Source organism: Hyperoodon ampullatus (genome assembly GCF_949752795.1).
Source record: "Hyperoodon ampullatus genome assembly, chromosome: X".
Lineage (NCBI taxonomy): Eukaryota > Metazoa > Chordata > Mammalia > Artiodactyla > Ziphiidae > Hyperoodon > Hyperoodon ampullatus.
The window spans coordinates 43,647,683-43,675,443 of NC_136913.1; the positions used below are offsets into that span (position 1 = coordinate 43,647,683).

Sequence of the window (27,761 nt, forward strand, 5' to 3'; positions counted from 1 at the left end):
GCATAGTTGATTTACAATGCTCTGTTAGTTTCAGGTGTACAGCAAAGTGATTCAGTTATACATATACATAATACTTTTCCCATTTCGGTTATTACAGAATATTGAGTCAAGTTCCCTGTGCTGTACTTCAGAGCCTACATTTTTTTAAACATCTTTATTGGAGTATAATTGCTTTACAATGGTGTGTTAGTTTCTGCTTTATAACAAAGTGAATCAGTTATACATATACATATGTTCCCATATCTCTTCCCTCTTGCATCTCCCTCCCTCCCACCCTCCCTATCCCACCCCTCTAGGTGGTCACAAAGCACTGAACTGATCTCCCCGTGCCATGCAGCTGCTTCGCACTAGCTATTATAAATAGAGTTGCAATTTTGGTACATGACTCTTTTTGAATTACGGTTTTCTCAGGGTATATGCCCAGTAGTGGGATTGCTGGGTCGTATGGTAGTTCTATTTGTAGTTTTTAAGGAACCTCCATACTGTTTTCCATAGTGGCTGTATCAATTTACATTCCCACCAGCAGTGCAAGAGTGTTTCCTTTTCTCCACACCCTCTCCAGCATTTATTGTTTCTAGAATTTTTGATGATCAGAAGCAGTCTTGAAGAGTCAGAACCCTTCTGCCAGATTGCCTAATGTCAGTTTGTTTTCTGGCGCTGCTTTTTCTATATCTTCTTCCTCCTCATTGTCTGGCACTGGTTGGGAAGCATTCACCTCCATCAAGTCGCCTTCTGTGAATTCTCTGGGAATCTCCTATTTTAAAAATCTCTGCTGCTTCCACAACCTGAAGACACAGACCTTCACCAGAACCTTCATGCTGGCCCTTTGTTCTTGGACTGCTCAGTCTCTATAACTAGAAATGGAATGAAACATGTGCCAAATCCACTGGGTGTCAATTGATTAAAAAGTTAGTTTAGAATTGAGGCACCAGTCCCTCCCACCAGGAAGCTTACACAAGCCTCTTAGACCAGCCTCACCTACCAGCGGGCAGACACCAGAAGGAAGAGGAACTACAGTCGTGCAGCCTGCAGAACGGAGACCACAAACACATAAAGTTAGACAAAATGAGACAGCAGAGGAATATATGCCAGATGAAGGAACAAGATAAAACCCCAGAAAAACAACTAAGTGAAGTGGAGATAGTCAATCTACCTGAAAAATTATTCAGAGTAATGATAGTAAAGATGATCCAAGATCTCGGAAAAAGAATGGAGGCACAGACCAAGAAGATACAAGAAATGTTTAACAAAGAGCTAGAAGATATAAAGAACAAAGAAATAGAGTTGAACAACACAATAAGTGAAATTAAAAATTCTCTAGAAGGAATCAATAGCAGAATAAATGAGGCAGAAGAACGGATAAGTGACCTGGAAGACAGAATGGTGGAAATCACTGCCTCAGAACAGAATAAAGAAAAAAGAATGAAAAGAAATGAGGATGGTTTAAGAGCCCTCTGGGACAACATTAAACACACCAACATTTGCATTATAGGGGGCCCAGAAGGAGAAGAAAGAGAGAAAGGGCCTGAGAAAATATTTGAAGAGATAATAGCTGAAAACTTCCCTAGCATTTTCTTGGGAACAGTCACCCAAGACTAGGAAGTGCAGAGAGTCCCATACAGGATAAACCCAACATGCCAAGACACATATTAATCAAATTGACAAAAATTTAAGACAAAGAGAAAATATTAAAAACAACAAGGGAAAAGCAACAAATAACATACAAGGGAATCCCCATAATGTTATCAGCTGATTTTTTCAGCAGAAACTCTGCAGGCCAGAAGGGAGTGGCACGATATATTTAAAGTGATGGAAGGGGAAACCTACAACCAAGAATACTCTACCCAGCAAGGCTCTCATTCAGATTTGATGGAGAAATCAAAAGCTTTACAGACAAGCAAAAGCTAAGAGAATTCAGCACCACCAAACCAGCTTTACAACAAATGCTAAAGGAACTTCTCTAGGGAAAAGAAAAGGCCACAAATAGGAACAAGAAAATTATGAATGGGAAAGTTCACCAGTAAAGAAATGACAACAAAGGATTTAGAATATGACATAAACTTAGTTGATAAAGCAGTGGCAGGGTTTGAGAAGATTGACTTGCATTTTGAAGGAAGTTCTACTGTGGTTAAAATGCTATCAAACAGCATTGCATGCTACAGAGAAATCATTCATGAAAGGAAGAGTCAGTCAATGAGGCAAACTTCACTGTTATGTTCTACTAGGAAATTGCCACAGCCAGCCCAGCCTTCAGCAACCACCACACTGATCAGTCAGCAGCCACCAACATCGAGGCAAGACCCTCCACCAGCAAAAACATTATGACTTGTGGAAGGCTCAGATGATGGTTAGTGTTTTTTTTAGCAATAAAGTATTTTTAAATTAAGATATGTACATTTCTTTTTTAGATATAATGCTGTTGCACACTTAATAGACTACAATATAGTATAAACATAACTTTTATATGCACTAGGAAACCAAAAAATTTGTGTGTCTCACTTTATTTCAATATTTGCTTTATTGTGGTGGTCTGGAATACCCACAATATCTCTGAGGTATGCTATCCTAGCTGTTACAATGGGGTGGACTTGAGATTGGCCACAAGATTGGTGAGGAAGCCCCCAGACTGGATGAGAGTTAGGACCAACCAGAACACTGTTCAGACAGCTGTCTTTAAACCTACTTTGTGGTACTTGGTGTGCAATAACTTGTCCAGCTCCTCCTCATTGACTGCCAGTAAAGTGGAAGACCGTATATTGAACAGTTGACCATACAATTTGGTTGAACATTTTCACTACTGATTCCATAGACTTCCCTCAGATCTCCTTAATTTGCCTGTCTTAGTTTTCTATCATTGCTCTAACAAATTGCCACAAACTCAGTGGCTTAAAACAACAGAAATTTATTATCTTATAGTTCTGTAGTTCAGAAGTCCAAAATGGCTCTCACTGGGCTAAAGTTAAGATGTTGGCAGGGGTGGGTTCCTTTTTGAAGGCTCAATTATCTATTTCTTTGCTCTTTCCAGCTTCTAGAGGCCACACATATTCCTTGATATGGTCCCCTTCATCTTTAAAGCCAGCATTAGTGGGTCAGTTCTTCTCACACTATATCATTCTAACCTTCACTTCTACCTCACTCCTACACTTTTAAGGACTCTTTACATTGGCCCTAACTGGATAGTCCAAGATAATTTCCTTGTCTCAGGGTCAGTTGATTAGCAACCTTAATTCCATTTGCAACCTTAATTCCCCATTGCCATGTAGTATAACATATCCACAGGTTCCAGGGATTAGGATGTGGACATCTTCAGGGCAGGAAGGTCTGTGAGTCCCTTATATTTCCTTTTCCAGAAAGCCATATCTCTGTGCACAGCCTATCCTTTGTCTTTAATTTTTGTCAGTTTGATTACTATGTGTCTTGGCATGTTCCTCCTTGAGTTTATCCTGCTGGGACTCTCCTTACTTCCTGGACTTGGGTGACTGTTTGCCAAAAACTTGGGGAAGTTTTCAGCAATTATCTCTTCAACTATTTTCTCAGGTCCTTTCTCTCTCTCTTCTCCTTCTGGGATCCCTATAATATGAATGTTAGTGCATTTAACGTTGTCCCAGAGGTCTCTTAGACTGTCTTCATTTTCATTCTTTTTTCTTTATTCTGTTCTGAGGCAGTGATTTCCACCATTCTGTCTTCCAGGTCACTTATCCGTTCTTCTGCCTCATTTACTCTGCTATTGATTCCTTCTAGTGTATTTTTCATTTCATTTACTGTATTGTTCATCTCTGTTTGTTCTTTAGTTCTTCTAGGTCTTTGTTAAACATTTCTTGCATCTTCTTGATCCTCACCTGCATTCTTTTCCCGAGATATTGGATCATATTCACTGTCATTATTCTGAATTCTTTTTCCGGAAGGTTGCCTATCTCCACTTCCTTTGCCGTTTCATTTTGCCTAATTTTCTGTGATTGTGGATTCCGTTCCACAGGCTGCAGGATTGTAATTCTTCTTGCTTCTGCTGTCTGCCCTCTGGTGGATGAGGCTAACTAAGAGACTTGTGCAAGCTTCCTGCTAAGAGGGACTGGTGGTGGGTGGAAGTGGGTCTTGTCCCTCTGGTGGGCAGGGCTGTGCTCAGTAAAACTTTAATCTGCTTGTCTGCTGATGGATGGGGCTGTGTTCCCAACCTGATTGTTGTTTGGCCTGAGGCGATCCAGCACTGGAGCCTACAGGATGTTTGGTGGGGCTAATGGCGGCCTTCGGGAGGGCTCACACCAATGGGTACTTCCCAGAACTGCTGCTGCCAGTGTCCTTGTCCACGCAGTGAGCCCCAGCCACCCCTCACCTCCACAGAATACCCTTCAATACTAACAGGTAGGTCTGGCCCAGTCTCTTATGGGGTCACTGCCTTTTTCCCCTGAGTCCTGGTGCGCACAAGACTTTGTGTGTGCCGTCCAAGAGTGGAGTCTCTGTTTCCCCCAGCCCTGTGGAAGTCCTATGATCAAACTGCACTAGACTTCAAATCTAGACTCTCTGGCTCCTCCTCCTGTTGCCAGACCCCCAGGCTGGGGAGCCTGACGTGGGGCTTAGAACTTTCACTCCTGGGGGATAATTTCTGTGGTATAATTGTTTTCCAGTTTGTGGGTCACCCACCTGGCAGGTATGAGGTTTGTGTTTATCACAGTTGCGCCCCTCCTACCGTCTTGCTGTGGCCTCCTCTTTGTCTTTGGGAGTAGGGTATCCTTTTTTGGTAGGTTCCAGCATTTTTTTGTCAGTGGTTGTTCAGCAATTAGTTGTGATTTTGGTGTTTTCATAAGAAGGGGGTGAGCTCATGTCCTTCTACTCCACCATCATTTTGAAGTGACCTGCTGGCTCAGCAGGGTGGCATGGGACACCAGTCAGCCTACAGCTCCTACAGCTCCTGTGGCTCCTACAGGATCCTTGTTGGGCCAAGTGCTTGGTTAGCCCTTGCACTGCCCATCCTAATCATCAAAACTTCCAAGAACTGTGAAAGGTCTGAGATTTTATCCTACTTGCAAGCTAACAAGTTAGCTGGGCACAGTTTCATGGATGCTGGTAGAAGACATGAACTCCTGAGTCAGAGACAAAGGACTTGAATACTCACAGCATTAGTGGTAGCCAGAGTGTGAACATTTGCACCAGTTCTCTAAGCCTCAGTTCCCACAGGGTGATGCAGAGGGCCAGGTGATACCTGCACATGCAGTGGATTCCATTATAGGAGAGGAACCCCAAGTTTGTGGATCTCGAACCTTTCATGAAGGGCAGTAAGCCTGCCTGATCCTTGCCTTGAGGAAGAAATATCTTGAGTACAATTTCTAGTATAACCTGCCCTTTGCTCTGGAGAGGGGCACTCTATCTTCTAAGCCTGTTCACTATATAAATATCTTTGAAAAGATAATTTGGAAAAAAGGCAGTTAAGAGTCTGCTTGAAAGATATACAGAAATGTGAGATTTGTGGAGAATTTTCTCCCAGTAGTCTCTCAAGTCCCTTTTAATCTGGAACAGATCTAACCAGTTCTCCTCCCTCTTGTTTTTCCCCTTACTATTTATTTATTGAAGAAATTGGACCATTTGCCCTGAGCTGTGTTCCACATTTTAGAATTTGATAATTGTATTCTTGTGGAGTATTTAATAGTTCCCATATCCCCATTTTAATGTGAACAGATAAATCTAGAGGCTTGATCAATGCAGATTCAATTTTTAGGCAAACATACTTCGTAGGTGGTATTGAGTGCTTGCTAGTTCATCCCCCCAGAAAGCACATAACGCCTGGTTGTCTCTCTCGGTATGTTCAGGTGTTGTCAACCCAATCCATAGGTTTTAAAGTCCCTTTATTCTTTCACCCAATGGTTTTGGCAGCCGTTGGTGATTCTTGCTTTTATTAGCATTTATTAGCTGGAATACTTCTGAAAGAATAAATTTCTGTAATCAGCTATTGGTGTGTCCTGAAATGCAGTACTTAGAGGAAGGATAATCATTTTAGTGTAAAACTCAAGTAATATCTCTTTCCTGGCATATAAAACACTTCAGAGAGCAGGAACTGAGCCGAGCCCAGCCAGCCAGTGGCTGCGGCATGGGGGCTGAACATTAATAAAAGTATCCATGGAGAACACTGAAAATTCAGTGGATTCAAAATCCATTAAAACTTCAGAGACAAAGATCTTACATGGAAGCAAATCAATGAATTCTGGAATATCCTTGGATGATAGTTACAAAATGGATTATCCTGAAATGGGTTTATGTATGATAATTAATAACAAGAACTTTCATGAAAGTACTGGGATGTTGTGTCGGTCTGGTACAGATGTAGATTCAGCAAACCTCTGGGAAAACTTCACGAACTTGAATACGAAATCAGGAATAAAAATGATCTTACATGTGAAGAAATTTTGGAATTAATGTACAGTGTTTCTAAAGAAGATCATAGCAAAAGGAGCAGTTATATTTGCGTGCTTCTAAGCCATGGCGAGGAAGGAAAAATTTTTGGAACAAATGGACCTGTTGATCTGAAAACATTAACAGGTTTCTTCAGAGGGGACTGTTGTAGAAGTCTAACTGGAAAACCCAAACTTTTCATTATTCAGGCCTGCTGAGGCACAGAACTGGACTGTGGTATTGAGACAGAAAGTGGTGTTGAGGATGACACGGCCTGTCAGAAAATACCGGTTGAGGCAGACTTCTTGTATGCATATTCTACAGCACCTGGTTACTATTCCTGGAGAAATTCAAAGGACAGATCCTGGTTCATCCAGTCACTCTGTGCAATGCTGAAACAGTACGCTCACAAGCTTGAGCTTATGCATACTCTCATTTGGGTTAACCGAAAGCTAGCAATAGAATTCGAGTCCTTTTCCACTGATTCTGCTTTTCACGCAAAGAAACAGATTCCTTGTATTGTGTCTATGCTCACAAAAGAACTGTATTTTTAATCACTAAAGAAATGGATGATTTTTAAAAAATTTGTATGCCAAGTGAGGAAATGGTGTAACTGATATTATATTTTCCTCTCTCATTTAAATCTAATCTAATCCCCCAGGTGATACTTGGAAACATGTCACTTTCATAGCAATAAAACTACTATGAAGCTACCTCAGACACAATCAGGTAGTTGAAATTGAATTTAAGAATAAATAAAAATGGATAGTGGTACAGTCATTATGAGAGGATTGTAAATTAACAGCTCTCATAATTAGCAAGTTTTAGTGCTTATGCTATGCTACAGATTTTCAAGGAATTATGGAAAAAGTTAAACATTGCAGTAATGTATTTCATTGATATGGATATGTTGTTGTATCAGAGAATGTGTTATGTTTTTTGTCAAACTATAGAAATGATGATGTGGAATAATGTATCCTAGAAATTGGTGGTCCCTGTGCGTGGTCAAAGGCTTGAAGACTTTGATCTTAGAATTAGTATTTGGAGATAAGACAATGGTATTTTTACATCACTTCTCTGAGCACATGGTTTTGTGATGCATGTCTTTGTTGTTAAAAGAAAAAATCATGTTTAGTATTGAAAAAGGAACTAAATGTTTTAATTGAAAATGTGTGAGAAAACTTAAGTTGACGCTCTCAAGGTTAAATGCAACATTAATAGAGGGAGACAGAGTTAGGACTATAAGTTCTGAAATGCAACTCTTCCCACTAGCTGCTGGGCCTCGCATTCCCACAGAACATCTGAAGGGCTCTTACGTCAAAACCTCAAACTTGGATCACACTGATAGCAGCGTGAATTGAAGAAACTCTGTAGGAACATACTAAAATACAACTTGCAGAATACACAGTGAGGTGTAAGGAAGAAACAGTAAATCAAGCATCTGGGCACTCAGTAATTAGAAGATAGTTTGAGCTTGAACAGGGACACAGCACAGCCTATGTGATGAAGGCAGAGGCATAGACTGTGGCTTCAGGAAAAGGAATGCTGGCTAATTATCTTCATAGGTACTGGTGTGCGTGGAGGATGCTCCCGAGGCAAGAAGCTCCAAGAAAGTGAACCAAATCAAACTTCTGAAATGGAAATTTTCCAAAGATGGTGAGAGTCATAATAAAAATCATAGCACTCTTTTTTTTAATTTTTCAAAGATGGCTTTTAACTGGATGTTAAATCAAATTCTTATCCGCCTTTTTGTAGGTAGCACATCATATAAAATACACTTAGCACCACTACCAATGTAACGGATACACTGAATAACAGTTCACTTCTCACTTTACACTGAGGGGGGAGAAGGGTTGCGGTTGTCAGCCTGTCAGAAATTAATGCTTAAGTGTATGAATTTGAATACGATTTACAAGAGGCTTGGAGTGTTGTTGGGGGAAAATACTGAGGTTTCTCTTTCCCCTTCAAGGTTAACAAGTGCTCAGTGACCTTTACAGACTGCACGCAGGCATGGGTGTGCCCATGTGTGCACTTGGCCACCAAGCTTTGGCCGGGAGCTGAAATACTCCTGAAGAGCAAATCCTGGACTCCTTCTGGAACGCCCCTTTCTGCCATCCATGAATGTCAGCCCATAAAAGCAATTTCATTAGCATTTCCTCATTTTCCAATATAAGCAGTGAGTGTGGCCTGATAATATGGGCCCTCATCCATCCTTTGCAGAGTATGGGAAAAATCATAACACTCTTTGTAGTAAAATTTTTCAGCATGTTAAGTTGTATTCTGTTGACATTTACAATCAAGGGAGAATGATACTGTTATGATCATATACTGTTCTCTGAAATGAAAGGACCATGGCACCCAGGACTTCATCAGTCATCCAGTCTTCCCTCCTTTGGTGCCAGGGAAACTGAAGGCCAGAGAGGAGAAGCAGCACAGCCCCCAGCCAGGGAGGCCTGGCTCCGAGCCTTCTAGCTCAGGAGGTGTTGAGCTGTCCCTGCATCGCTGTATCCTGCTGGTTTTCAGTCTGACATTTCCTGTGAGCTTTCTTTTTCTTTTTTTTCTTTAAAGCAATATTTATTACTAGAGTTATTTCATAATATTAGAGAGCCAATTTAAACAAAACAATATAAAAATTTTATATCTGTACACAGCTAATAACATAGCCTCAAGATAATAAAACATAAACTGAGAAAAAAAAGAGAAATAATCAAATACATACTCATAGTGGAAAATTTAACATACCTCTTTCAATTACTGAAAGAAAAAACAGTCAAAAATTCAGTAGATATAAAAGACCTGAACAACATAATTAATGAACTTGAGCCAACAAAAATATATAGAGCACTGTAACCAACAACTTCCGGGTACATATTCTTTTCAAGAGCACAAGGAATGATTACAGAAATAAACCACATGCTGTGCAATAAAGTTTTTAATATGTCATTTTTAATTATCATTCAGCTAAAAATATTTTTAAATTTCCTTTTTTTCGTCCCATGAATTATTTAGAATCCTGTGAGCTTTCTTTTGCTAAAAGAAAGGAACTCACATTTATAAATGAGAGCTATTTGTTTTGACTATGTCTGTAACTTTTTCTAAGTAAATGAAGTATGTAGTAGTATCTTAAGGTGTGTTCCTGTGTGGCAGTTTTATAAAAAATTTGTTATTATGAATTTTTATTCCCAAATATAAATTTTAACTTAAAAAAAAACACTTCAGTGGTGATCTATTACTAAAAGAATTCATACTATTTCATGATCAGACTCCAGCTTACTTCCTTGGATTTTTTTTTCTCATAATTGCCTCCTTGACACATAATCTCTCCTTTTCACAAAGCTGTTCGCTCTTTCCTTAATTACTGTGTATTTTCCTGTCTCCACACCAATCTCTTTGTCTTTTCTGGAAAACATTTTCCCCCACTTATCTCTATCACACTTATTTTTTCCAGGATTCAGTTTAAACTGTACCAGCTCTATGGAACCTAAACCCACATCCCCAGTAGAATCGACTGTTTTCTCTTTGGGGCCCACATTGTACCCTGAATATATTTATAATATGCACTTTTTTGTGTGTTTTTTGAAATGAGTTATATTTGAACTACATTGAATTACCCAGATCTTAAATGGTATAGTTTAATGAATTTTGACAAATATGTATACCCATCACTCAAATTAAAATATAGACCATGTCCATCTCCCTTGAAGGTTCCCGCTTAATCAGTCAATATCCTCCCCCTGAGGCAACCATTGTTAATATTTTTAATCCCTATAGACTAGCTCTGCTGGTCCTTGATTGTCATATAAATAGAACCATATGGTTTGTGTTTGGCTCTGTGTTTGGCTTCTATTTGTAAATTTTTGAGAGTCATCCAGGTTGTTGGTTCTACCAGTAGCTCTTTCTTTTTCATTGCTGAATATTCAATTATATGAATATACTATAATTTGTTTATGCATTTACCTGCTGATGAACATTTGGAATGTTTCTAGTTTTTTTATCATGATAAATCCTGCTATAAATATTCTTGTGGAATTTTTCTGAGGATATATTGTTGTCATTTCTTTTTAGTATCTACCAAGGAATGGAATTGCCAGATTACAGGCTGGTGTATATTTAACTTTATTAGAAACTGCCAAACCAGGGACTTCCCTGGTGGGGAAGTGGTTAAGAATCCGCCTGCCAATGCAGGGGACACAGGTTCGATCTCTGGTCCGGGAAGATCCCACATGCCGTGGAGCAACTAAGCTTGTGTGCTACAACTAATGAGCCTGCGTGCCCTAGGGCCCACATGCTGCAACTACTGAGCCCGCATGCTTTAGAGCCCACGTGCCACAACCACTGAGCCTGCATGCCTAGAGCCCATGCTCCACAACAAGAGAAGCCACCACAATGAGAAGCCCGCGCACCACAACGAAGAGTAGCCCCTGCTCACCACAACTAGAGAAAGCCCGCGCACAGCAGCGAAGACCCAACACAGCCAAAAAAAAAAAAAAAAGAAACTGCCAAACAAGTTTCCAGAGTGATAGTTCAGTTTTACATTTCTACCAGCAATTTTTCAGTTTCTTTTTAATTTTAGCTTTGAAAGTGAGTGTATAGTGCTATCTCAGTGTAGTTTAAATTGCATTTCCCTTATAACTAATGATGTTGAACATCTTTTAATATTCTTTATTGGTATGTCTTTTTCATGTGTGTCTGTTCAAATATTTTGCCCATTTAAAAAAATTGGGTTACATGTCTTCTTTTTGCTTTGTAGGAGTTCTTTATACATTCTTAATATGGGTGTTTTGTATGCATATTGCAAATATTTTCTCCCAGTCTGTGTCTTGGCTTTTTGTTTTCTTAATGACATCTTTTTAAAATTTTTATTTTATTGAAGTGTAGTTTATTTACAATGTTGTGTTCAACATTTCTGCTGTACAGCAAAGTGATTCAGTTATACATATATATATTCTTTTTCATATTCTTTTCCATTATGACTTATCACAGGTTATTGAATATAATTCCCTGTGCTCTACAGTAGGACCTTGTTGTGTATCCATTCTGTATGTAATAGTTTGCATCTGCTAACCCCAAACTCCCAATCCATCCCTCCCCCACTGCCCCTCCCCCTTGGCAACCACAAGTCCATTCTCTATGTCTATGAGTTAATTACATCTTTTGATGAGCAGAAGTTTTAATTTTGATAAGGTCCCATTTATCAAAATTTTCTTTTGTGGTTGTTGCTTTTTGTACTATGTCAAGAAATCCTTCCTTGTCCCAGCATTGCAAAGATGTTCTCTTATGTTTTCTTCTGGGGCATTTTTAGTTTTAGTTTTTATGTTTAGGTCTATAATACAGCTTGAATTAATTTTTTGTTGACTTTTTCTGTCATTTGTTTTCTATTTCATTAATTTTTTTGATCTTTGCTAGTTCTTTTCTTTTACCTTCTTTGGGTTTATTTGTTCTTTTACTTTCTAGCTCCTTGAGGTTAGATTTTAGGTCATTGATTTTAGACTCTTTTCTAATATAAGCATTTAAAGCTATAAATTTCCTTTGAAATTTATCTGCTTCATGCAAATTTTGATTTTTTTTTAGTAAGCAGCCTTCTAAGTTGGCTGTCAGTGATCCCCACTTCTCGGTATTCATACCCTTGTGTAATCCACTCCCCTTTGTATGTGGGCTGGACCTAGTGACTTGCTTCTAAGAAACAGAATAAGGTAAAAGTGTTGGGATGTCACTTATGTGATTAGGTTATAAAAGACTGTAACTTCCATCTTGCTGGCACTCTCTCTCTCTGGCTCTTCTCGCTTGCTGGCTTTGATGAAACAAGCTGCCATGTTGTGAACTTCCCTATGGAGAGATCCACGTGGCAAAGGACTGAGGGCAGCCACTGGCCAACAGTCAATGAGGAACTGAGTCACTCAGTACAACAGACCTCGAGAAACTGAATGTTATCAACAACCACTTGCCTGAGCTTGGACGTGGGTCATTCCAAGTCAGTGTTCAAGATGAACGTAGCCCTGGCCAACATCTTGACTGCAGCCTTGTGAGAGACCCCGAGTGAGAGGCCCTAGCTAAGCCACACCTGGACCCCTGACCCACTGTGAGATAATGGATATTGTTGTAACTCACTAAGTTTTAGGGTAATTTGTTGTGCATCAAATAGAAAGCTAACACAGATTTTGGTACTGGGAGTAGGGTGTTGTCATAACATACCTAAAAATGTGGGAATATCTTTCAAACTTGGATGTGGGTGGAGGCTGGAAGGATTTTAAGGAGCATATTAGAGAAATCCTAAATTGCCTGAATAGACTATTAGTTGAAATTTGGACCATAGGATGCTGATGAAGGCTCAAAAGGAAGTGAAGAATATGTTTTGGAAACTGGAGGAGCTTATGTGATAGAAACTTAGCAACACTGTCATCTGCAGTTATGTGGAAAGTAGAGATTTGTGCCTCATGAACTTGGTGATCTATCTAATATTTCCAAGAAAAGTGTTGAAGGCATCTAGTTTCTTCTTGCGGCTTTTAGTGAAATGTGAAAGGAGATAAATTGAGAGAAAGACTGTCAAACACAAAGGATCCAGGACTTGATGGTTTTGAAAATTATTAGCCTCTGCAGATAGCACAAGATTCTAAAGTTAAGAAATAGCTCTGAAACACTATCAGGAAAATATGATCTAGAAATAAAACAAAAGGTGTGACTATACAACCTTTTTTTAAGACCTCAGATCAGAGGACCAGAGCATTCAGCCACACAAAACTCCCCTTGAAGAGATTAAGAGTGCCTCATAGATGTCAATCAAACAAGAGGGCCTCTAGGAAGCTTAAGAGTGTTTCCCTCAGCCCTTTCAGCAGGAGTCCAAGAAAAGAATGGCTTATCTCAAAGAGATCTGTAGGTGCACTTTTCGTCTAAGGGAGTGAACCCAGTGAGATTCACAGACAACTCATAAAATTTTAGAGCAAATTATATGAACAGAAACACTACCACCTTAGACTTAAAGGGATAGAGACAATACAAAAATGGAAACAAGATGTCAGACCTTCAAAATTCTACCGGTAGGAAGCAGACTGAGAAAACTCTTCTGCTACCTTTCCTGAAACGCTACCTTTTAACCTTTCTTGAAATAGGAAAGATGGCTCAGAGGGTGGGACCAAAAACACAGAGGGTAGAACCAAAAGCCATGAAGAACTTATCAAGGAACTCCTAAATTTGCCCAGCCAGATAAAACTTATTTTCTTCAGCATGTAAAAATTTTGTAGTTTGTATTCTGTATTTTGACCTCTATTTCTTCTGTTGAGCACTGAGTGGTCATTTTAATCACTATTTCCCTGTATGTAATATGTCTTTTTTTGTTTGTTTGTTTGTTTTCTGGCTGCTTTCTTTTCTTCTTTGGTTTTCATTAGTTTGACTACAGTGTGCATAGGTGTGGTTTTCTGTGGATTTATCCTGCTTGAATCTGTAAATTTATGTCTTTTACCATATTTGGGAAGTTTCTGCCTCTTATTTTTTTATATAAATTTATTTATTTACTTATTTATTTTTGTCTGCATTGGGTCTTCGTTGCTGTGTGCGGGCTTTCTCTAGTTGCGGCGAGCGGGGGCTACTCTTCTTTGTGGTGCACGGGCTTCTCATTGCAGTGGATTCTCTTGTTGCAGAGCACCACGGGCTCTAGGCCCATGGCCTTCAGTAGTTGTGGCATGCCGGCTCAGTAGTTGTGGCACATGGGCTTAGTTGTTCCACAGCATGTGGGATCTTCCTGAACCAGGGCTTGAACCCGTGTCCCCTGCATTGGCAGGCGGATTCTTAACCATTGTGCCACCAGGGAAGTCCATGCCTATTATTTTAAAAAATATATTTTTCTGTCCCTTTCCCCTCTCCTGTCTCCTTCTGGTTCTCCAGTTACATGTATGTTAGATCTTTTGATATTGTCTTATCCATTCCTGGGACTGTATTATTTTCAAATTTTTTCTCTCTGCTTTTCAGACTGGGCAATTTCTGTTTGTCTGTCTTTACATTCATTAAGTCTTTCTGCTGTTAAGCCCACCTAGTGAATTTTTTAGTTCCAGATTATATTTTTCAGCTCTAGACTTTTCACTTGGTTATTTTTTTAAATTGAGGTATAATTGACATATAACATTATATTAGTTTCAGGTGTATAACATGATGATTCAATATTGTATATATTGTGAAATGATCACCACAATAAGTCTAGCTAACATCCATTACCATACATAATTACAATTTTTTTTCTTGTGATGAGAACTTTTAAGATTTACTTTCTTAGCAACTTTCAAATATGCAATACAGTATTATTAACTATAGTTACCATGCTGTATATTACATCCCCATGACTTATGTATTTTATAACTGGAAGTTTGTACCTTTTGACCCCTTGACGCATTTCACCCACCACCCACTCCTGGCTCTGGCAACCACCAACTGTTCTCTGTATCTGTGAGCTCTGTTTTTTTTTTCTTTTTCTTAGACTCCACATATAAGTGAGATCATATGGAATTTTCGTTCTCTGATTTATTTCACTTAGCATAATGCCCTCAAGGTCCATCCATGTTGTTGCAAATGGCAATATTTCCTTCTTTTTTATAGCTGAATAATATTCCATTGTGTGTGTATGTGTGTGTGTATGTATGTGTGTGTGTGTGTATACACACACACCACGTTTTCTTTATCCATTTTTCCACTTATGGGTGCTTAGGTTGATTCTATATCTTGGCTATTGTAAATAATGCTGCAGTGAACGTGGGAGTGCAGATATCTTTTTGAGTTAATGTATTCATTTTCTTTAGATAGATACCCAGAAGTGGAAGTGCTGGGTCATACCTAGTTCTGTTTTTAATTTTTTGAGGAACCTCTATCTTGTTTTCCATAGTGGCTGCACCAATTTACATTTCCACCAACAGTGCACAAGGGTTCCCTTTTTCCTGTGTTCTCACTAACACTTGTTATTTCTTGTCTTTTTGATGTTAGCCACTCTAACAGGTATGAGGTGATATCACACTGTGGTTTTGATTTGCATTTCCCTGATGATTAGTGATATTGAGCACCTTTTCATGTATATGTTGGCCATCTGTATATCTCTTTGGAGAAATGTCTGTTCAGATCCTCTGCCCATTTTTTAATCAGATTTTTTTGGGTTTTTTGCTGTTGAGTTGTATGCGTTTTTTATATATTTTGGATATTAACCCCTTATCAGATATATGATTTGAAAATATTTTTTTCCCATTCAGTAGGCTGCTGTGTCATTTTGTTGAAGGTTTCATTTGCTGTGCATAAGATTTTTACTTTGGTATATTCCCACTTGTTTATTTTTGTTTTTTGTTGCCTTTGCTTTTGGTGTCAAATCCAAAAATTCATCTCCAAGACTTATGTCAAGGAGGTTACCACCTATGTTTTCATCTAGGAGTTGTATGATTTCTGATCTTATGTTCTAGTCTTTAATCCATTTTGAGTTAATTTTTGCATGTAGTATAAGATAGTGCTCCAGTTTCATTCCTTTGCATGTGGCAGTCCAGTTTTCCCAACACCATATATTGAAGAGACTGTCCTTTCCCCATTTTATATTCTTGGCTCCTTTGTCATAAGTTAATTGACCGTATATGTGTGGGTTGATTTCTGGGCTTTCTGTTCTGTTGATCTATATATTTGTTTTTATACCACAATCGAATTACTTAATACATTCATCACCTCACAGAGTTGCTTCATTTGAGTGTGTGTGTGTGTGTGTGTGTGTGTGTGTGTGTGTGTGTGTGGTGAGAACACTAAAGTTAATTTTTGTATATGGTGTGAGATGTGGGTCAGGGTTTGTTTTTTTCCTCCAAAACTCATATCCATTTGTTCCAGCACAGTTTTTAAAAAAGACTTTTCCTTTCCCCCATTGAATCACTTTGGCACCTTTGTCAAAAACCAGTTGTCCATATGTGTGCAGATCTGTGTCTGGATTCTCTATTCTGTTCCATTGATATATGTGTCTGTACTTAGATCAATAGCACACTGTCTGATTATTGTAGCTTTAAAGTAAGTCTTAACATTACATAGTATAAATCCTCCATGCTAATCCTTGCTTTGTGTATTCTAGTTCCTTTGCATAGCCATATAAACTTTTAACATCTCCCTGTCAATTTTTACCAAAAAGTTGACAAATAATTGGCTGAACAAGTAGAAGACAAATGAGTAAAGTGATATAAAATTTCAACAGCACTCAATCAAGTTGATTTATATATTATAACTGCACCCACCAATAGCTGAATATGCATTCCTTTCCAGGGACACATGAAACATTCTTCTGGATAGAACATATGTTGAAATCATACAGAGTATGTTTTCTGACCACTATGGAATTAAATTAAAATTGGCCAAAAAAAAAGGCATCAAGAGAAAATGGCTACATTTTTGAAGACTAAATGAAAACAGCAGTAGAGGGAGCTATGTAAAGTGGAAAAAAAAATGTACATGCTTCCTTCTAAAAGTTATAAAACACAAATTCCCATTAAAATGAGCAACAAAATAGGATCAAGTTCAAATCCTGTACAGAAATATTTTTTACTTCTTTATTGGAGTATAATTGCTTTACAATGGTGTGTTAGTTTCTGCTTTATAACAAAGTGAATCAGTTATACATATACATATGTTCCCATATCTCTTCCCTCTTGCGTCTCCCTCCCTCCCACCCTCCCTATCCCACGCCTCTAGGTGGTCACAAAGCACCGAGCTGATCTCCCTATGCTAACACATATATATGGAATTTAAGAAAAAAATGTCATGAAGAACCTAGGGGTAAGACAGGAATAAAGACACAGACCTACTAGAGAATGGACTTGAGGATATGGGGAGGGGGAAGGGTAAACTGTGACAAAGAAATATTATTTTAAAAAATGAAAGACTAAGTGTTGTACACAATGAATAGCAGAAATTTCCAATTAGATATTTGTATTCTGTACATTATGTATAAGTAGGTATTTAATAGGCATACCCTATGGGATATTATGGTAAAAATTACTAAAAACAATTTTCTATCTATCTCTTCCCTATCCCCCCATGCTGACCATGTCACCCTGAATGGGATTGTGTTGTTACAGGTGTCAGTGTCCTTTGAGGACGTGACTGTGGACTTCAGCAGGGAGGAGTGGCAGCAGCTGGATTCTACTCAAAGGCGCCTGTACCAGGACGTGATGCTGGAGAACTATAGCCACCTCCTCTCACTGGGTAAGCAGAGCCACTCTGTGAACCTACAAGGACCTTGTTATGGGTAAAATTGTGCCCCCCCCCAAAGAAAATATGTTGAAGTCCTAACCCCCACTACTTCTGAATGTGACCTTATTTAGAAATAGGGTCTTTCCAGAAGTAATCAAGCAAAAACAGGGTCATTAGATGGGCCCTAATCCAATATGACTGGCATCCTTATAAAAAAGGGACATCTAGACACAGAGACACAGAAACACAGAGGGAAGGCAATGTGAAGACATACAAGGAAAAGATGACCGTGTGACTGGAGTGATGCATCTATAGGACAAGAAATGCCTGAGGCCACGAGAAGCCAGGAGTGAGGCATGGAACAGTTCCCTCCCTAGCACCTTCAAAAAGAGCATGGCCCTGCTTACACCTTGATTTCAGACTTCTGGCCTTCAGAACTTCAAGATAATAAATTTCTGTTGTTCTGAGCCACCCAGTTCGTGGTACTTTGTTACAACAGCCCTAGGAAACTAGCACAGCTTTCTGTACTGGGAAGCGGGGTGCTGCCGTAACAAATACCTACAAAAACCATGGAGGTGGCTTTGGAATTGGGCAATGGGTAGAGGCTGGAAAGATTTTCAGGTGCTTGATAGAAAATGTCTAGATTGCCTCAGAGAAACTGTTGGTAGAAATAGGAGTGTTAAAGGTGTTTTGGGTGAGGTCTCAGATGGAAGTGAGGAACATATAATTGGAAACTGGTGGAAAGGTGATTCTTATTATAAAGTGGCAGAGAATTTGGCTGAATTGTGTTCTCTTGGGTAGAAAACAGAAGTCGTGAGTGAAGAATTTGGATATTTAGCTGAGGAGATTTCTAAGCAAAGTGTTAAAGGCAGGGCTTGGTTTCTGCTTCATACTTACAGTAAAATGCTAGAGGAAAGAGAGAAATTGAAGAAGAAATTGTTAGTAAAAAGGAACTAGAATATGAAGATTTGGAAAATTCTCAGCCTATCCATACTGCAAAATATAAGAAGGTGTACTCTGGAAAGAGCACCAAGGGTGTGGCTGGACAACCAGTTGCTAAAAAGATTAGGTATGTGATTTGTGGATCCAGTTAACTATCTCAGGAGAAACGCTGCCAGCTTGGGCTGAAGAGGACCGAGGCAGGGAAAAAGGAAGGAAGGCTGGGGTTCTGGGATTCTACAGACAGGAAACAGTCCAGTAAAGCTATTTGGCTGTGAACACCCTTCAAGAAAAGGGATGAATGACCCCCAGATGGTTCAGAAGCCAGCAGGGCTGTCACTGCCATCACACACCCAGAGGGCACAGACTGGGAAGATGCAGGGTGACTGACTGTCGTCTCTTTGTTTCCAGAAGGTAAGCCACCTAATTGGTTCCAGAGCTAAAAGGGCAGGGCCACCACCCAGGTGTGAGGTCGCCACATCTGATCTGAGGTCACACCTCTTAACATGCTCTCTTGAACTCTCTTCAACTGTCCCTTATGGTACTTGTTGACTATCAATTTTGAGCCAGTATTTAGCCTTAGACGGAGCTTACCGCCCACTCTGGGCACATTCTCAAGCAACACGACTCTGGGAGGACCCAGTCTCAGTGCTCCAAGGGCAGCTCCTGGCCTCACACCATCCACAGGCTGGGCCTCCATCATAAGGACTTGGGCCCCTTACAAGCAGCACTGAGAGGCAGGTGTTGCCCCTCCTTTTGTTTATGGAAGAGCCAGACACAAAAACTTACTCTTCAAGACCTTAGAAGGGATATCTCAACATATCCCACACCACTGGACCCCTAGAAATTTCACTGCGATAGAAGGCCCTTAAATTTTTGTCAAATTTATTTCCCACCTTCTGCCACACAAATGTCTTATCCATAAGTCTAGAGTAGTTGCTCCTCCTTGCTCACTAGGTCTAATGAGCATAGTATCATCCATATAATGGACTGATGTGATGTCCTGTGGAAGGGAAAGTTGATCAAGATCCCTGCAGACTAAATTATGACATAGGACTGGAGAGTTGATCTGCCTCTGAGGTAGGACAGTGAAGGTGTATAGCTGGCCTTGCTAATGGAGAGAAAACTGTTTCTGCTGGTCTTGACTAACAGGTATTTTTTTTTTAAAAAGCATTTGCCAGATAAATAGCTACATACCCGGTATCAAGGAGTGCGTTCATTTGCTCAAGCAACAAAACCATATCTGGTACAGCAGCTTCTGTTGGAGTCACTACCAGGTTGAGTTTGTGATAATCTACTGTCTTCTGCACAGGCCAAATAGGCACGGTGAATAGGGATGTAGTGCAACCATTACCCTGCATCCTCCAGGTCCTTGATGGGGGCAGTAATCTCTGCAGTCCTTCAGGAATGTGGTACTGCTTTTGGTTTACCATTTTCCAAGGTAGAGGCAGTTCTAGTGGCTTCCACTTGGCATTTCACACCATAAAACACCTCACTCCATAGGTCAGGAAACCAATATGGGGATACTGCCTGTTGCTGAGTATGTGTATTCCAATTATGCATTCCTGGACCAGAGAAATAACCGCAAGATGGGTTTGGGGATCCCCTGAGCCCACTGTGTGTGATGGACCTGAGCGAAAACTCCATTGATCACTTCACTTTTATAAGCCCCTACGCTGTCTGCTGGGCCACAGTGATGTTTTGGGTCTTTTGGAATTAGTGTCAGTTCAGTGCCAGGGTCCAGTGATACCTGGTAAGCCTCATTGTTTTTTTCCCCAACGCACAGGTACCCTGTAAAGGGCTATAGGTCCCTTTAGGGGAGATTGGGAGAAAGGTTAGTAGTATAAATTTTTGGCAGCGTCATGGGTTCCTTCCTTCAGGGACCCAGCCTCCCCTTCATTCAAAAGTGTTCATTCCGGGTATATAAACTGGCTCAAGTCTGAGAATTGATTGAGGAGCCAGGACTCTGTTTTGATGTTTCAAGTTAGACTTCTGTTCACTTGACCTAGGACTCTTCTCCTCATACAGATCAAGTAAGAATTTAGTAGATTGCCCACCTATTTCTTTTCTAGGGATGTCAGGATCAACTAGCCAACCCCATAGATCTCTGTGAATTGGACTGGGTTTTTTGTTGTTGTTGTTGTTTTTGGCAGCGCAGAAAGTTTGGTTTATTTCTAATGTATATTAAAGACATGTATGCATTTTTTCCTATTTGACAGTAGTATGGTATATGAGAAAGAAGTCTAAATCTTCAACCAACCACTTGTTGAGTGAATAACTAAGCCTCTTACTGGCTCTGTGATTTTGGAATTTTACCTCTCTGAGCCTCAGTTTCCTTATCTAAAGGGACTAAGAGGAGAGTTATTTTGAAGATGAAATGAATGAATTTATCTAAAGTGCCTAGGGCAGTGTCTGGTACATAATGAATACTCAGTATTCTTTTATTTCCCCTTTCCTTGCTCTTAATTTGTTGATATGTCTGTCTGTGAGCAGATGAACCACTCTGTAACAGGTGTTATATTTAATGCTAGTCCCCCTATTCTCATAGAGTGTTAGAGAGAAGGACAGAGAGGTATAGACATATAACACATAAATATATGAGTATGTAGCATAGTTTCATAAATATCTGAAAACTGTCCTTTGCTAAATGTTCATATACTGGTTTTGTCCTGCTTTTCTTAGACTGTCCTAACTCTGCTGCCTTGAAAGAAGGTTATCTCTTAAATAATGGAACACTAAGATAAAGGTTTGTTTTGAAAGATGTCTGAAGTCTAATGAGTAGGAGAATGAATTAAAACAGTATTATAAAAACTTCTACTCTTATGTGTGAATCGGACTTTTCTGATTACTGCTTTGACCCTGTGGTAACCGCATCCACCTTGCCTTTGACAACTCAATGCCTCCGTTTGGCCCCTGCCACCCCAGGATCCAATTACTCCCATTGCATTTAGGTTTCCCAGTTCACTGGCAGAAGTTCCCACTGAAATTTCTGACCTACAGCAAAGAGCAATCACAGGTTACCCGGGGCCCCTTCACAAATTTATTAGTCACAGTCATCCTGACAGGTGTGTCTCTGGACCCTCCCAGTGTGAGTGAGCAGACCTTCCACGATAAATCCACTCTAACATTCCAATCTCCCTAAGCCTTTGGATGCCTTCCTCTGTAGTACACCAAAGTAGTCCTGGAAATTCAGCTGCATTTAGTGTGGGCCATGTTTTGGTCCATGTTTCAACCAACCAGCCAAACACACTGTTTCAGCCCTTCCTAACCCCTCAAGTGGCAACATTACATTCAGAATCTGCTTAGTGTACACATATCAATAATTTTGGCCTGATCCAACTTTATGTTCTTTCCGTTATCCCACACTCTTAATATCCATTTCCACACATATTCCCCCAATTTCTGCCGTATAGATTGGACAAATCATGCAGTTCTTTTGGAGTATCTCACACCTCCTCATGGGTCACACTCTGTACCTCACCCTTGGGCCTTGATGAGACTTAAGTCTAGTTATAGGTCTGGAAGCAAAGAAGGGTGGTAGGCATAGGTCCTGAGGGGAACCAGCAGTACCTTACAAGGCAAGTCCCTCAGGGGAGCTCACTGCAGGCTCCTCTGGCAGAGGAGGGTTAAACTTCTCAGTTGAGGGTAAAAGGGCTGCTTCTACTGGCAAAGACTCATCTGAATTTAGAAGTTCAGTGTCCTCATATGTCTCCATTCCAGTTTTCAGGATCCTGTTCCTTCCTCATCAATGCTCTCCTTTAACAGCAGACACTCTGTGAGGTTGGGAATTCAATTTGTGTTGTAATTTAGCCACTCACAGGATGAGACTCTGGGTTTGGTTTTCAGCCATCTCAGCTCTGCAGCTACAGGAGCTAAGGGTTACTTTCAGGACAGACAGAGAAATTTTCAGGTCACTTACGCGATGCATAATCTGGAAAATCAAATCCCTGAGCTCATCCTTTTCTTTCCCCACTTCATCCAGCGCAATTAGGAGCAACCAGGCAATCTTATTATACTTAGAAGTTTGACCAAAAATTCCAAGGTATCAAATACAAGGTTATCCAGAACCTCACTTCTTATAAGCATTTGATTAGGAGTATCCAGTGTTGATATTTTGGATATCTCTATTGCCATGTCACACCAGGGACTATTAGTGCCCTCCTTACTACTGAGATAGAGTCATTAGTGCTTTTGAATCTAATCAGAATAAGGAACCAATTCCAGAAATCCCATAACTAATTCAGAAAACCCATCCTTGAGATTCTGTTCCTCTAGAGCCACTCTCAGTACCAAACTCTGTATTATGGTTCTGCAGAGAAATAGAACCAATAGGATACGGGTATATACATATAGAGAGTATACACATACGTGCATGCGCACGTGTGTACATAAATACAGAGTAGGGGGAGAGATTTATTTTAAGGAACCAGCTCACCCAGTTGTGGGGACTGGCAAGCCTGAAGGGCAGGCCAGCAGGCTGGAAATTCAGGTGAGTTGATGTCAAACTTTTGAATCTGAAATCCACAGGGCAGGCCACGGACTGCAATCTAGGCAGATTTCTTATGTCGCAGTCCTGAAGCAGAATTCCTTTTTCCACTACCCCGTTCTTTGCTCCCTTTGCTCTCAGCAAGCACCTCAGCTGGTTGTGGTTTTTTACCAAGTGGGATGACCCAAAACTTTATTCCTGAAGGGTCTGGCCTATTAGTAGTGCTGCCTGAGTTGAACTGTTGTAGTTTTCCATTGACTTTAATCACAGGGCTTGATAGTGTGCCTTATGGGGTCTCCTGTATTCTAGACATACTCTTCTTTACCTCCATCATGATACAGCAGTCCAATTTCCCCTTGGTAGTCAAGCTCAACCACCACAGCCAGCACAGTAACTCCCTTCTTTGCCTGTTGATTCAGAGGCATGAAAAGACCAAGATGTCCAGGTGGCAGACTTAATTTCCAGTTCAATGGAATCATTGTTGTGTCTCTCGGTGGAAGTGTTCCTCCCTTTGGAACTGAAACGTATAGAACAGCAGAGCATAAGGTTGCCGGTACAGGAAGCAGAATTTTTGCTAATGGGTCACTAGTGGTAATAGTAAGTGGTGCCACTCCTGGCCCGGGGCCGAGTGGGTGGGGCTACCACCCTGGTGGGCTTGGAGGACAGAGTGTTGTACCAATGAGAATTATTGTGAAGCCTTAAAATCTAATGGAATTTGCCCTGCTAAGTTTCAGACTTGCTTGAGACCTCCCATCCGTTTTTTTTTTTTTTTTTTTTTTTTTTGCCGTACGCGGGCCCCTCACTGTTGTGGCCTCTCCTGTTGTGGAGCACAGGCCCCAGACGCGCAGGCTCAGCGGCCATGGCTCACGGGCCTAGCCGCTCCGCGGCATGTGGGATCTTCCCGGACCGGGGCACGAACCCACGTCCCCTGCATCGGCAGGCGGACTCTCAACCACTGCGCCACCAGGGAAGCCCTCCCATCCCTTTTTAAATTCTAATTTCTCCCTTTTGGAATGGGAGTATCTATCCTCTGCCTGTCCTACCACTGTATTTTGGAAGCAGATAACTCATCTGTTTCCACAGGTTTGCACGGAGAGGAATGTTGTCCCAGAATGACTCATACTCGTCTCACCTGTAAGATTTGGATGATTTAGATGATGTGATTTGAGACTTTGAGTTGATGTTTAGATGAGATTTTAGACATAAGAGTTGATGCTGGGATGATTAAGACTTTGGGGGATACTGGGATGGGGTTAGTATATTTTGCACATGGGAAGGACATGAATTTTGGGGCATCAGAGGGCCGGCTCTTATGGGTTGAATTGTGTCCCCTCAAAAAAAAGATATGTTGAAATCTTAACCCCCAGTACCTCAGAATGTGCCCTTATTTGCAAGTAGTAATCTTTACAGAGGGGATCAAGTTAAGATGAGGTCATTGGTGTGGGCCCTAATTGAGTGGTATCCTTACAAAAAAGGGAAATTTGGGCACTGAAATAGGCACACACAGAGGGAAGACAATGAGAAGAGACGCACAGGGAGAAGACAGCCATGGGACTGGAGTAAAATGCGTTTACGAGCCAAGGAGTGCTAAAGATTTTTGGCAAGCACAAGTACTAGAAGATGCAAGGAAGGATTCTCCCCTATATCTGCCAGAGAGAACATGACCCTGCTGACACCTTGATTTGAGACTTCTAGCCTCCAGAAATATGAGACAATACCTTCCTATTGTTTTAAGCCACCCAGTTTTCAGTACTTTGTTAGAGCAGCCCTAGGGAACTAACACAGAACCTCAGAGAGGCTGCTTCCATCCTCAGCTGCTGAGTGCTCTGGGGCATCTGAAGTGTGTGATGGTGTCATCCTTGATTGGTCTGAGATTCTTCAGTCCCTTTGCACCTTTGCGCTTATTACCCTTTTCCCAAGGAAACGTGGTCAGTTTTCCAAAGAACAAATGGAAAGCAATTAGCTGGACCCCATTTTCTATCATTTCCTGTTAACAGGGTGTGAAATTCCCAAGCCAGAGGTCATCTTCAAGTTGGAGCAAGGAGAGGAGCCTTGGACGTTGGAGGAGGAAACCCCACATCAGAGCTGCTCAGGTGAGCGAGTGTGATCCGAGCAGAAGGGAGACATGGAAATACTTGAGGCTGATACTTTTAAAAGGCTATGATTGCTACCCTTCTTTTTTTTTAACATCTTTATTGGAGTATACTCCAATTGCTTTACAATGGTGTGTTAGTTTCTGCTTTATAACAAAGTGAATCAGCTATACATATACATACGTTCCCATATCTCTTCCCTCTTGAGTCTCCCTCCCTCCCACCCTCCCTATCCCACCCCTCTAGGTGGTCACAAAGCACTGAGCTGATCTCCCTGTGCTATGTGGCTGCTTCCCACTGACGGTTCAAAACTTTAGAAACTTCTTGAAAATAGATAACATTGGCCTCTCTGGTACCAAATTGCTCTCTCCCTTTATTTCCCTTACTGTTATCAACTGTCTTCTTGGCTTGGCTTTCCTCCAGGAGAATTGCTGCAATATGTATAATCTCGATCATATGACAGGCTTCCTCAGTATGGATCTGGTTTTCTTGGATATTCTCTCCTTCCATCACATTTTTATGCTTTAGTACCGAAACCCCACTCCCAGGGTCTTAGATCCTTATCATATACATTCAGGTTTTAATGGATTTTCCATCTTTGAAGATCAGTTGGTTGCCTCACTCCTGTTCTCCCTGGTGCCCTTTCACCTTCTTCTCCATCTCATTTTCATCTTCTCACTCTAAGATACCAATAAACTGTCATCTACAACCAGCCTCACCTTCTTTTCTCTTTGTAGGTATTGCCTTTAGATTCCTCACTTCTCTCCACCTTCCCTATTTCACGCCTCTCTCCCATCTTCTGACTTTATGATCACTGTCACCTAGCATTTTTTCTTTTAAAATCAGCTTTATTAAGGTATAATTTACATACCATAAAATGTATCCATTTTAGGAGTACGGTTTGCTGAGTTTTGACAAAGGTACACACTGTTATAACCACCACCCCAATCATGACATATTACATTCCATCACACAGAATGCACCTTCATGCCCCTTGAAGTTAATACTCAACACCACTTCAGCCCCAGGCAACCATTGGCATGCTTTTTGTTATTATAGATTAGATTTGTCTTTATTAGGATTTCATATAAATGGAATCATACTGTATATACCCTTTGGGGTCTGACTTTATTTGTTCAGCATAATGATTTTGCAATTCATTCATGTTATTGAGTGTATCACTAGTTTGTTCCTTTTAAATAGTGAATACTATTCCATGGTATGACTATACTGTAATTTGTTTATCTCTATACCTGTTGATGACAGGTGGTCATTGTTTGGTTATTATGAATAAAGCTGCAGTGAACATTCTGATATGTCTTTGTGTGAACATATGTTTACATTTCTCTTGGGTAAATACCTAGGAGTGGAGTTGCTGGTATAATATAATCAGTGTTTGCTTACCTTTCTTATAATTTCTTATAATTACCAAACTGTCTTCCAAAGTGGCTGTATTATTTTACATTCCTAACAGCAATACATGAGAACTTCTGTTGCTCCAAATCCTCACCAACACTTGCTATCGTCAGTCTCTTTAATCTTTGCTATTATAGTGGATGTGTAATGGTATATCATTATGAGTTTAAATTGCATTCCTCTGATGAGTAATGATGTTAAGTATCTTTTCATATGCTTATTGACCATTTGTACATTTTTTGTGAGTTGTCTATTCAAATATCTTTTCCATTTTTTATTGGGTTGTTTGTCTTCTTTTTATTGAGTTTTAAGAGTTGTTTATATTTGCTCGATACAACTCCTAAGCCAGAGATATATGTATCACTGATACTTTGATCCAATCTGTGCCTTGCAATTTTTTAAAATATTTTTTTAAACTTTTATTTTATATTGGAGTATAGCCGATTAACAATGCTGTGATAGTTTCAGGTGCACAGCAAAGTGACTCAGCCATACATATACATGTATCCATTCTCCCCCAGCCTCCCCTCCCATCTAGGCTGCCACATAACATTGAGCAGAGTTCCCTGTGCTATACAGTAGGTCCCTGTTGGTTATCCTTTTTAAGTATAGCAGCGTATACATGTCAATCCCAAACTCCCTAACTATCCCTTCCCTCCACCCTTCCCCCCACTGGTAACCATAAGTTCATTCTCTAAGTCTGTGAGTCCGTTTGTGCCTTGCAATTTTATTTTCTTACTGGTGCCTATCAAAAGGCAAATGTTTTAATTTTGATGGAGTCTAATTTATCATCTTTTTCAAACTTTTAGTATTTTTTGTGATCTGTTTAAGAAATCTTTGCCTACTACAAGGTCACAAAGATTTTCTCATATTTTCTTCTATAAGTTTTATTATTTTAGCTTTTTCAGTTTAGGTCTATGATCCATTTTGTGTGTTTAATGTAAGGATTGATGTTCATTTTTTTCAATACGATATTCAGTTGTTCTAGAACCATTTGTTGAAGAGACTTTTTTCCCACTGAATTTCCTAGGCACATTTATTAAGATCAATTGATTTCATATATGTGAACCTATTTCTGGATTCTCTATTCTGTTCAATTGATCTATATGTCTTTCTGTTTTAAAATGAAGGTTTTATTATTATTTAGGTATGGTGAGGTCAACAGATCCAGAGACAACTGCCATTCAAAATAGTTTGTAACTCACAGTTCTCAAGAGGAGGAGGCATGCCACACCACGTAGGGTCACACCAGGGAGCAC

The 27,761-nt window shown here is 40.2% G+C and overlaps 1 protein-coding gene across 1 annotated transcript; it reads left to right on the forward strand.

The window, feature by feature from the left end:
- Nucleotides 1-6,108: 6,108 nt before the first annotated feature.
- Nucleotides 6,109-6,935, forward strand: LOC307069248 (caspase-3-like; the record flags this gene model as incomplete). Its single annotated transcript, XM_079727481.1, is given in 3 exon segments — nt 6,109-6,348; nt 6,354-6,596; nt 6,600-6,935. Coding segments are annotated over 3 exon segments (819 nt in total).
- Nucleotides 6,936-27,761: the final 20,826 nt, after the last annotated feature.